At 45.3% G+C, this 12,644-nt stretch overlaps 1 protein-coding gene across 2 annotated transcripts in view; it reads right to left on the minus strand.

Annotated features, from left to right (window-relative positions):
• adissp (adipose secreted signaling protein) overlaps positions 1 to 12,644 on the minus strand; it is a 40,254-nt gene that overhangs the window by 22,795 nt on the left and 4,815 nt on the right. Inside the window, exons 2-4 of one of the 2 annotated variants that reach the window (XM_052464992.1) lie at positions 11,580 to 11,667; positions 10,916 to 11,052; positions 10,437 to 10,590 (exon numbers count right to left, since the gene is read on the minus strand). In XM_052464992.1, coding sequence (XP_052320952.1) covers positions 10,437 to 10,590; positions 10,916 to 11,052; positions 11,580 to 11,598 — 310 coding nt within the window. In that variant the 5' untranslated portion in view covers positions 11,599 to 11,667. The remainder of the gene's footprint in view (positions 1 to 10,436; positions 10,591 to 10,915; positions 11,053 to 11,579; positions 11,668 to 12,644) is intronic. The other variant, XM_052464993.1, reaches the window with a different exon arrangement.

Below are 12,644 nucleotides of genomic sequence, written 5' to 3' on the forward strand. Positions count from 1 at the left end.
TGGTTATATTCCTCTGGTAATGACTGTCTGATGGTGGTTATATTCCTCTGGTAATGACTGTCTGGTGGTAGTTATATTCCTCTGGTAATGACTGTCTGATGGTGGTTATATTCCTCTGGTAATGACTGTCTGGTGGTGGTTATATTCCTCTGGTAATGACTGTCTGGTGGTAGTTATATTCCTCTGGTAATAACTGTCTGGTGGTGGTTATATTCCTCTGGTAATAACTGTCTGATGGTAGTTATATTCCTCTGGTAATAAGTCTGGTGGTGGTTATATTCCTCTGGTAATGACTGTCTGATGGTGGTTATATTCCTCTGGTAATGACTGTCTGGTGGTAGTTATATTCCTCTGGTAATGACTGTCTGATGGTGGTTATATTCCTCTGGTAATGACTGTCTGGTGGTGGTTATATTCCTCTGGTAATGACTGTCTGGTGGTAGTTATATTCCTCTGGTAATAACTGTCTGGTGGTGGTTATATTCCTCTGGTAATAACTGTCTGATGGTAGTTATATTCCTCTGGTAATAAGTCTGGTGGTGGTTATATTCCTCTGGTAATGACTGTCTGATGGTGGTTATATTCCTCTGGTAATGAATGTCTGGTGGTAGTTATATTCCTCTGGTAATGACTGTCTGGTGGTGGTTATATTCCTCTGGTAATGCCTGTCTGGTGGTGGTTATATTCCTCTGGTAATGACTGTCTGGTGGTAGTTATATTCCTCTGGTAATGACTGTCTGGTGGTAGTTATATTCCTCTGGTAATGACTGTCTGATGGTGGTTATATTCCTCTGGTAATGACTGTCTGGTGGTAGTTATATTCCTCTGGTAATGACTGTCTGGTGGTGGTTATATTCCTCTGGTAATGACTGTCTGGTGGTAGTTATATTCCTCTGGTAATGACTGTCTGGTGGTGGTTATATTCCTCTGGTAATGACTGTCTGGTGGTGGTTATATTCCTCTGGTAATGACTGTCTGATGCTGGTTATATTCCTCTGGTAATGACTGTCTGGTGGTGGTTATATTGCTCTGGTAATGACTGTCTGGTGGTGGTTATATTCCTCTGGTAATGACTGTCTGATGGTGGTTATATTCCTCTAGTAATGACTGTCTGATGGTGGTTATATTCCTCTGGTAATGACTGTCTGATGGTGGTTATATTCCTCTGGTAATGACTGTCTGGTGGTGGTTATATTCCTCTGGTAATGACTGTCTGGTGGTAGTTATATTCCTCTGGTAATGACTGTCTGGTGGTAGTTATATTCCTCTGGTAATGACTGTCTGATGGTAGTTATATTCCTCTGGTAATGACTGTCTGGTGGTGGTTATATTCCTCTGGTAATTACTGTCTGGTGGTGGTAATATTCCTCTAGTAATGACTGTCTGGTGGTGGTTATATTCCTCTGGTAATGACTGTCTGGTGGTAGTTATATTCCTCTGGTAATAACTGTCTGGTGGTGGTTATATTCCTCTGGTAATGACTGTCTGATGGTGGTTATATTCCTCTGGTAATGACTGTCTGGTGGTGGTTATATTCCTCTGGTAATGACTGTCTGATGGTGGTTATATTCCTCTGGTAATGACTGTCTGGTGGTAGTTATATTCCTCTGGTAATGACTGTCTGGTGGTGGTTATATTCCTCTGGTAATGACTGTCTGATGGTGGTTATATTCCTCTAGTAATGACTGTCTGATGGTGGTTATATTCCTCTGGTAATGACTGTCTGATGGTGGTTATATTCCTCTGGTAATGACTGTCTGATGGTGGTTATATTCCTCTGGTAATGACTGTCTGATGGTGGTTATATTCCTCTGGTAATGACTGTCTGATGGTGGTTATATTCCTCTAGTAATGACTGTCTGGTGGTAGTTATATTCCTCTAGTAATGACTGTCTGATGGTGGTTATATTCCTCTGGTAATGACTGTCTGATGGTGGTTATATTCCTCTGGTAATGACTGTCTGGTGGTGGTTATATTCCTCTGGTAATGACTGTCTGGTGGTGGTTATATTCCTCTGGTAATGACTGTCTGGTGGTAGTTATATTCCTCTAGTAATGACTGTCTGATGGTGGTTATATTCCTCTGGTAATGACTGTCTGGTGGTGGTTATATTCCTCTGGTAATGACTGTCTGATGGTGGTTAAATTCCTCTGGTAATGACTGTCTGGTGGTGGTTATATTCCTCTGGTAATGACTGTCTGGTGGTAGTTATATTCCTCTGGTAATGACTGTCTGGTGGTGGTTATATTCCTCTAGTAATGACTGTCTGATGGTAGTTATATTCCTCTGGTAATAACTGTCTGGTGGTGGTTATATTCCTCTAGTAATGACTGTCTGGTGGTAGTTATATTCCTCTGGTAATGACTGTCTGGTGGTGGTTATATTCCTCTGGTAATAAGTCTGGTGGTGGTTATATTCCTCTGGTAATGACTGTCTGATGGTGGTTATATTCCTCTGGTAATGACTGTCTGATGGTGGTTATATTCCTCTAGTAATGCCTGTCTGGTGGTAGTTATATTCCTCTGGTAATGACTGTCTGGTGGTGGTTATATTCCTCTGGTAATGACTGTCTGATGGTGGTTAAATTCCTCTGGTAATGACTGTCTGGTGGTAGTTATATTCCTCTGGTAATAAGTCTGGTGGTGGTTATATTCCTCTAGTAATGACTGTCTGATGGTGGTTATATTCCTCTGGTAATGACTGTCTGATGGTGGTTATATTCCTCTGGTAATGACTGTCTGGTGGTGGTTATATTCCTCTGGTAATAAGTCTGGTGGTGGTTATATTCCTCTGGTAATGACTGTCTGATGGTGGTTATATTCCTCTGGTAATGACTGTCTGGTGGTAGTTATATTCCTCTGGTAATGACTGTCTGATGGTGGTTATATTCCTCTGGTAATGACTGTCTGGTGGTGGTTATATTCCTCTGGTAATGACTGTCTGATGGTGGTTATATTCCTCTGGTAATGACTGTCTGGTGGTGGTTATATTCCTTTGGTAATAACTGTCTGGTGGTGGTTATATTCCTCTGGTAATGACTGTCTGGTGGTGGTAATATTCCTCTAGTAATGACTGTCTGATGGTGGTTATATTCCTCTAGTAATGACTGTCTGATGGTGGTTATATTCCTCTGGTAATGACTGTCTGGTGGTGGTTATATTCCTCTAGTAATGACTGTCTGGTGGTAGTTATATTCCTCTGGTAATAACTGTCTGGTGGTGGTTATATTCCTCTAGTAATGACTGTCTGATGGTGGTTATATTCCTCTGGTAATTACTGTCTGGTGGTGGTTATATTTCTCTGGTAATGACTGTCTGGTGGTAGTTATATTCCTCTGGTAATAACTGTCTGGTGGTGGTTATATTCCTCTGGTAATAAGTCTGGTGGTGGTTATATTCCTCTGGTAATGACTGTCTGATGGTGGTTATATTCCTCTGGTAATGACTGTCTGGTGGTAGTTATATTCCTCTGGTAATGACTGTCTGATGGTGGTTATATTCCTCTGGTAATGACTGTCTGGTGGTGGTTATATTCCTCTGGTAATGACTGTCTGGTGGTAGTTATATTCCTCTGGTAATAACTGTCTGGTGGTGGTTATATTCCTCTGGTAATAACTGTCTGATGGTGGTTATATTCCTCTGGTAATAAGTCTGGTGGTGGTTATATTCCTCTGGTAATGACTGTCTGATGGTGGTTATATTCCTCTGGTAATGAATGTCTGGTGGTAGTTATATTCCTCTGGTAATGACTGTCTGGTGGTGGTTATATTCCTCTGGTAATGCCTGTCTGGTGGTGGTTATATTCCTCTGGTAATGACTGTCTGGTGGTAGTTATATTCCTCTGGTAATGAATGTCTGGTGGTAGTTATATTCCTCTGGTAATGACTGTCTGATGGTGGTTATATTCCTCTAGTAATGACTGTCTGATGGTGGTTATATTCCTCTGGTAATGACTGTCTGATGGTGGTTATATTCCTCTGGTAATGACTGTCTGGTGGTGGTTATATTCCTCTGGTAATGACTGTCTGGTGGTAGTTATATTCCTCTGGTAATGACTGTCTGGTGGTAGTTATATTCCTCTGGTAATGACTGTCTGATGGTAGTTATATTCCTCTGGTAATGACTGTCTGGTGGTGGTTATATTCCTCTGGTAATTACTGTCTGGTGGTGGTAATATTCCTCTAGTAATGACTGTCTGGTGGTGGTTATATTCCTCTGGTAATGACTGTCTGGTGGTAGTTATATTCCTCTGGTAATAACTGTCTGGTGGTGGTTATATTCCTCTGGTAATGACTGTCTGATGGTGGTTATATTCCTCTGGTAATGCCTGTCTGGTGGTGGTTATATTCCTCTAGTAATGACTGTCTGATGGTGGTTATATTCCTCTGGTAATGACTGTCTGGTGGTGGTTATATTCCTCTAGTAATGACTGTCTGATGGTGGTTATATTCCTCTGGTAATGACTGTCTGATGGTGGTTATATTCCTCTAGTAATGACTGTCTGATGGTGGTTATATTCCTCTAGTAATGACTGTCTGGTGGTGGTTATATTCCTCTGGTAATGACTGTCTGGTGGTAGCTATATTCCTCTGGTAATGACTGTCTGGTGGTGGTTATATTCCTCTAGTAATGACTGTCTGATGGTGGTTATATTCCTCTGGTAATGACTGTCTGATGGTGGTTATATTCCTCTGGTAATGACTGTCTGGTGGTGGTTATATTCCTCTAGTAATGACTGTCTGGTGGTGGTTATATTCCTCTGGTAATGACTGTCTGGTGGTAGCTATATTCCTCTGGTAATGACTGTCTGGTGGTGGTTATATTCCTCTAGTAATGACTGTCTGATGGTGGTTATATTCCTCTGGTAATGACTGTCTGGTGGTGGTTATATTCCTCTAGTAATGACTGTCTGATGGTGGTTATATTCCTCTGGTAATGACTGTCTGACGCCCAGGAGCTAGCTAACGCACACAGATTAGCATCACTGTAGTGCTACTCACTCAACTGTACGACTTGATTGGCTTACTGTTAGCTAGCTACATAATCTTAGCAATTCTTCTTAGCTAGCTACATAGCCGTCCTTGTATCAGAGATAATTGCATAATTATCGTATTTCGTATTTCGTCGCCCTAACGTAGCCTTCACTGCTATTCGCCCAGGAGCTAGCAACGCTAGCTAACGCACACAGATTAGCATCACTGTAGTGCTATTCACTCTACTGTACGACTTGATTAGTTCAGTGTTAGCTAGCTACATAGCTGTCTTTGTTTCCAAGATAATTGTGTAGTTTAGTGTGTGTAGCCTTGGAGTGATTATCTTAATTCACTGAGGTTCGCTAGCCAGCTATTTGTCGTCCTTAACGTAGGAGACTCTGCTAGCTAGCCAACAGCTAACAGCTAACAGCTAGCCAACGTCACCACACGTCTACTGATTCGAATTCAATCACCGGTCAGGGAGTATCACATTTTCATTTCATTACAGTACAACGGTTTGATTTGTTTGATCGTAGCTAGCTACATAGCTAGCTACATAGCCGTCTTTGTTTCAAAGATAATTGTGTAGTCTAGACCGATTTCCTAGGTTAGCTAGCCAGCTATTGTCGTTCTTTTAACTCAACGTAACGTAAACAACACTGCTAGCTACCCAGCTAGCCCCCGAATAGCTGCACTGTAGAAATTATTACACTCAACGGAACGACTTGATTAGTGTAGTGCCAACAACGCAGCTACTGCCAGCTAGCCTACTTTAGCAGTACTGTATCATTTTAATCATTTTAGTCAATAAGATTCTTGCTACGTAAGCTTAACTTTCTGAACATTCGAGACGTGTAGTCCACTTGTCATTCCAATTTCCTTGCATTAGCGTAGCCTTTTCTGTAGCCTGTCAACTATGTGTCTGTCTATCCCTGTTCTCTCCTCTCTGCACAGACCATACAAACGCTCCACACCGCGTGGCCGCGACCACCCTAATCTGGTGGTCCCAGCGCGTACGACCCACGTGGAGTTCCAGGTCTCAGGTAGCCTCTGGAACTGCCGATCTGCGGCCAACAAAGCAGAGTTCATCTCAGCCTATGCCTCCCTCCAGTCCCTTGACTTCTTGGCACTAACGGAAACATGGATCACCACAGATAACACTGCTACTCCTACTGCTCTCTCCTCGTCCGCCCACGTGTTCTCGCACACCCCGAGAGCTTCTGGTCAGCGGGGTGGTGGCACCGGGATCCTCATCTCTCCCAAGTGGTCTTTCTCTCTTTCTCCCCTTACCCATCTGTCTATTGCCTCCTTTGAATTCCATGCTGTCACAGTTACCAGCCCTTTCAAGCTTAACATCCTTGTCATTTATCGCCCTCCAGGTTCCCTCGGAGAGTTCATCAATGAGCTTGATGCCTTGATAAGCTCCTTTCCTGAGGACGGCTCACCTCTCACAGTTCTGGGCGACTTTAACCTCCCCACGTCTACCTTTGACTCATTCCTCTCTGCCTCCTTCTTTCCACTCCTCTCCTCTTTTGACCTCACCCTCTCACCTTCCCCCCCTACTCACAAGGCAGGCAATACGCTTGACCTCATCTTTACTAGATGCTGTTCTTCCACTAACCTCATTGCAACTCCCCTCCAAGTCTCCGACCACTACCTTGTATCCTTTTCCCTCTCGCTCTCATCCAACACTTCCCACACTGCCCCTACTCGGATGGTATCGCGCCGTCCCAACCTTCGCTCTCTCTCCCCCGCTACTCTCTCCTCTTCCATCCTATCATCTCTTCCCTCTGCTCAAACTTTCTCCAACCTATCTCCTGATTCTGCCTCCTCAACCCTCCTCTCCTCCCTTACTGCATCCTTTGACTCTCTATGTCCCCTATCCTCCAGGCCGGCTCGGTCCTCCCCTCCCGCTCCGTGGCTCGACGACTCATTGCGAGCTCACAGAACAGGGCTCCGGGCAGCCGAGCGGAAATGGAGGAAAACTCGCCTCCCTGCGGACCTGGCATCCTTTCACTCCCTCCTCTCTACATTTTCCTCCTCTGTCTCTGCTGCTAAAGCCACTTTCTACCATTCTAAATTCCAAGCATCTGCCTCTAACCCTAGGAAGCTCTTTGCCACCTTCTCCTCCCTCCTGAATCCTCCCCCCTCCCTCCTCCCTCTCTGCAGATGACTTCGTCAACCATTTTGAAAAGAAGGTCGATGACATCCGATCCTCGTTTGCTAAGTCAAACGACACCGCTGGTTCTGCTCACACTGCCCTACCCTATGCTCTGACCTCTTTCTCCCCTCTCTCTCCAGATGAAATCTTGCGTCTTGTGACGGCCGGCCGCCCAACAACCTGCCCGCTTGACCCTATCCCCTCCTCTCTTCTCCAGACCATTTCCGGAGACCTTCTCCCTTACCTCACCTCGCTCATCAACTCATCCCTGACCGCTGGCTACGTCCCTCCCGTCTTCAAGAGAGCGAGAGTTGCACCCCTTCTGAAAAAACCTACACTCGATCCCTCCGATGTCAACAACTACAGACCAGTATCCCTTCTCTCTTTTCTCTCCAAAACTCTTGAGCGTGCCGTCCTTGGCCAGCTCTACCGCTATCTCTCTCAGAATGACCTTCTTGATCCAAATCAGTCAGGTTTCAAGACTAGTCATTCAACTGAGACTGCTCTTCTCTGTATCACGGAGGCGCTCCGCACTGCTAAAGCTAACTCTCTCTCCTCTGCTCTCATCCTTCTAGACCTATCGGCTGCCTTCGATACTGTGAACCATCAGATCCTCCTCTCCACCCTCTCCGAGTTGGGCATCTCCGGCGCGGCCCACGCTTGGATTGCGTCCTACCTGACAGGTCGCTCCTACCAGGTGGCGTGGCGAGAATCTGTCTCCTCACCACGCGCTCTCACCACTGGCGTCCCCAGGGCTCTGTTCTAGGCCCTCTCTTATTCTCGCTATACACCAAGTCACTTGGCTCTGTCATAACCTCACATGGTCTCTCCTATCATTGCTATGCAGACGACACACAATTAATCTTCTCCTTTCCCCCTTCTGATGACCAGGTGGCGAATCGCATCTCTGCATGTCTGGCAGACATATCAGTGTGGATGACGGATCACCACCTCAAGCTGAACCTCAGCAAGACGGAGCTCCTCTTCCTCCCGGGGAAGGACTGCCCATTCCATGATCTCGCCATCACGGTTGACAACTCCATTGTGTCCTCCTCCCAGAGTGCTAAGAACCTTGGCGTGATCCTGGACAACACCCTGACGTTCTCAACTAACATCAAGGCGGTGTCCCGTTCCTGTAGGTTCATGCTCTACAACATCCGCAGAGTACGACCCTGCCTCACACAGGAAGCGGCGCAGGTCCTAATCCAGGCACTTGTCATCTCCCGTCTTGATTACTGCAACTCGCTGTTGGCTGGGCTCCCTGCCTGTGCCATTAAACCCCTACAACTCATCCAGAACGCCGCAGCCCGTCTGGTGTTCAACCTTCCCAAGTTCTCTCACGTCACCCCGCTCCTCCGCTCTCTCCACTGGCTTCCAGTTGAAGCTCGCATCCGCTACAAGACCATGGTGCTCGCCTACGGAGCTGTGAGGGGAACGGCACCTCAGTACCTCCAGGCTCTGATCAGGCCCTACACCCAAACAAGGGCACTGCGTTCATCCACCTCTGGCCTGCTCGCCTCCCTACCACTGAGGAAGTACAGTTCCCGCTCAGCCCAGTCAAAACTGTTCGCTGCTCTGGCCCCCAATGGTGGAACAAACTCCCTCACGACGCCAGGACAGCGGAGTCAATCACCACCTTCCGGAGACACCTGAAACCCCACCTCTTCAAGGAATACCTAGGATAGGGTAAGTAAGGGTAAGTAATCCTTCTCACCCCCCCCAACAAGATTTAGATGCAAGTGGCTGTTCCACTGGTTGTCATAAGGTGTATGCACCAATTTGTAAGTCGCTCTGGATAAGAGCGTCTGCTAAATGACTTAAATGTAATGTAAATGTATGGTAATGACTGTCTGGTGGTGGTTATATTCCTCTGGTAATGCCTGTCTGGTGGTAGTTATATTCCTCTAGTAATGACTGTCTGATGGTGGTTATATTCCTCTGGTAATAACTGTCTGGTGGTGGTTATATTCCTCTGGTAATGACTGTCTGATGGTGGTTATATTCCTCTGGTAATGCCTGTCTGATGGTGGTTATATTCCTCTAGTAATGACTGTCTGATGGTGGTTATATTCCTCTGGTAATAACTGTCTGGTGGTGGTTATATTCCTCTGGTAATGACTGTCTTATGGTGGTTATATTCCTCTGGTAATGCCTGTCTGATGGTGGTTATATTCCTCTAGTAATGACTGTCTGATGGTGGTTATATTCCTCTGGTAATGACTGTCTGGTGGTGGTTATATTCCTCTAGTAATGACTGTCTGGTGGTGGTTATATTCCTCTAGTAATGCCTGTCTGGTGGTGGTTATATTCCTCTAGTAATGACTGTCTGATGGTGGTTATATTCCTCTGGTAATAACTGTCTGGTGGTGGTTATATTCCTCTGGTAATAACTGTCTGATGGTGGTTATATTCCTCTGGTAATGACTGTCTGATGGTGGTTATATTCCTCTGGTAATGACTGTCTGATGGTGGTTATATTCCTCTAGTAATGACTGTCTGATGGTGGTTATATTCCTCTAGTAATGACTGTCTGATGGTGGTTATATTCCTCTGGTAATGACTGTCTGGTGGTGGTTATATTCCTCTGGTAATGCCTGTCTGGTGGTAGTTATATTCCTCTGGTAATGACTGTCTGGTGGTGGTTATATTCCTCTGGTAATTCCGATCAGAGCCTCACCCTCCATGGGTCGGATGGCATTGGTGGGGAACAGGGGATGGAGAGCGGATCTAAAGAATGTAGAATAGGTGATAAAAGGGGAAGAGGTAGGGAAATTGTTGCCTTTGCGCCAGACAAGTATTCATTGGGGACAGGGGATGGAGGGGGAGAAAAGGTAGAAGAAGGAAGAGACCTTCGCCAGTGATCCGGACAGACATTCAAGTTTCACAGGTTTGATAACATACCAGTTGCTGTAATAGTAGGTTACAGTAATGACAGAAACAGTGTCTTGTTATGGTGCTAATATGTTTGTTGGCAGAGGGGCACATGGGAGATTAGATATGCCTTGTTAGTGGTTTTCTGCCACTTTCAGGTCTACACTGCACCCATCTTTACCAATATATCCATTTACTCATTTCATATCCATTTGGACGATTTGGATCCTGTTCAAGGAACACAGAAGCAATCATCTCAGTTTCTATCCTGGGTCGCATTCAATAGGCTTCGAACAGTATAACAACTGATTGAAACAGGAAGGGAATAGCTGGACTACAATAACAAACACTCATTTTCATTTTCCATTGCAAAACGGTTTAACGTTTTCTTTGACATGCCCTAATGCATACGGCCCTGGTCTCCAACGTACCCTCTGGTGTGGGTGTGACACGGTTGACTTTGAGGAGGGGTCTGGGAGTTGGTGATGAGGAGGAAGGGAGGGAGCACACATCTTTCCCCAGCACAGGCACCTCTGGGAGGGTGAAGACGATCTCATAACGATGCAGACTCCTCAGGAACCCTACCTGAAAAGAGAGAGAGAGTGTGTGTGAGAGAGAGAGAGAGAGAGAGGAGAAACACAGTATAAATTATATAAATACTTATTAAATACTCACACACTTCTTATGAAATGTGTTAAGTAGTTATTATGTAGGTACCCATCAGGGGTGCATTGAGCAGGGCATAATGTTGTAGAAATATGTTATGGAGAACAAACATGGCTCTATGACCTGTAGAATAAGGAATCATGTCTGCTCTATTCATAACATTTCAATCTGAAATTTTCAACAATGTTTGCCTACTGAACTTGGCACAAGCAATTCGAGCATTCGTATTCCAAACCCCGCCCACCTTAACCAGGAAGTTCCCATCAGGCTCTGGGAGAGCAGGGATGGAAGAATCATTGGCTTTGTCCTCACGGTGAACAGGGGAGCCCATGGCATCCTCGTCGTCAGGGAAACGCACACTTCCTCCCTTTGAGGTGGACCCTGGGGAAGAGTCAGTAAGGGCGTGACTCGGTCAGGGACAGAAATACACACACAGGCACGTACTGAACACACGCACACACATATCATTCATGCATGGCTAAGCAGCTGTATACGACTGCAAGTTTTCATTGCGCTTTTATGAGAGAGAGAGTGAGACAGAGAGCAGGAGAGAGTGGGAGAGAGTTAGTGTTTTGGTCCATCAGTATAACTTAGGTCTGACATGGCATTAGGGCTTTACAAACAGCGGGAAGGGATTGAAAATCCATTCACTTAGAGACAATCGCTGGCAGATCAATTAATTAATGTTTGGGCGATATCAGTTAGACAGAGACAGACAGACAGACAGACAGACAGACAGACAGACAGACAGACAGACAGACAGACAGACAGACAGACAGACAGACAGACAGACAGACAGACAGACAGACAGACAGACAGACAGACAGACAGAAACAGACAGACAGACAGAAACAGACAGACAGAAACAGACAAACAAACAAACACACACACAGAAGTCAAGGACTCACCCTTCCTGCCTGTTGCCATGTCAACGTCAGGCCAGGAATGATGGATCACACTGTATCAGTCTGAATTTGTGATGTCATCATTACCCTCCTTCAGAGAACATGACAAGGAACAATGTAAGGAGATAGAGAGAGAGGGAGAACAAGAGAGATGGAGAGAGAAAAGGGGGGAGCAGATGAGGAATGAAAAAGGTGAAGAGTGAGGTGAAAGAGGGAGAGAAAGAGAGACCAAGTCACAATTTCTTTGTAAAGGTGACAGCTCCTCAACAACAGTTTCTTCTGGCTTCTGTCATTTTCTGCCAAAAACTTCCCTCAGACTAAACCACCTCTTAGAACTAGAAGTAGGACAAAGTAGCCCCTAGGTCAGTTAAACACTTTCCCCTCTAATTACGGTCATGATTTGGGTATAAGCGATGGCTGATCCTAGACCTGTGAATCAAAATAGGAAAAGCACTCACATCTGAGGTTACTTGTCGCATGGTGTTTGGCAATAATTCTATGATATTCCTAAAGTAAAAGTAAAATAAACTAAAGTGTCACTGGCAAAGTCATAATGGTAAAGTGGTTTATTTTCTTTAGCTCTGTGCCAGGTAGCAACTTCTGCCCAAAAGTACTCTGGTATTGTAGCGTATCAATCCGCTGGATAGAGCCCTAGACTGAGTTCCAAATGGTACCCTAGTGCATTTCTTTTAACACGGTCCAATAGGGGAATAGGGTGCCATCTGTTTCCGCACGTCAACAATAACCTTTGACCTTACATTTAATCCTACTGCGGCTTTATCAATATCATTAGAAGCGCCCAGCTGTGAGTCCAGTCCAGTGTTGCAGACAAAGGCACGGCTAAACGACTCCCTGACCTGCTCACTAAAGAAGCTTATCTCTGCCGCCAAAGCTTACCAGGTGGGATTAGAGGAAGAAATTAGAAAGAGTCATTTCTTACAGTTTTACCATTGGGAGTTGGGTACCGAGCCTAATTCACACAATCCTCCCTAATACGGAAACACTGGAGGGGGAATAGCCTTGAGTGTTATGTAACCTAAACTAGAATGGGGAGGAAATAGAACACAG

Source organism: Oncorhynchus keta, chromosome 16 (genome assembly GCF_023373465.1).
Source record: "Oncorhynchus keta strain PuntledgeMale-10-30-2019 chromosome 16, Oket_V2, whole genome shotgun sequence".
Lineage (NCBI taxonomy): Eukaryota > Metazoa > Chordata > Actinopteri > Salmoniformes > Salmonidae > Oncorhynchus > Oncorhynchus keta.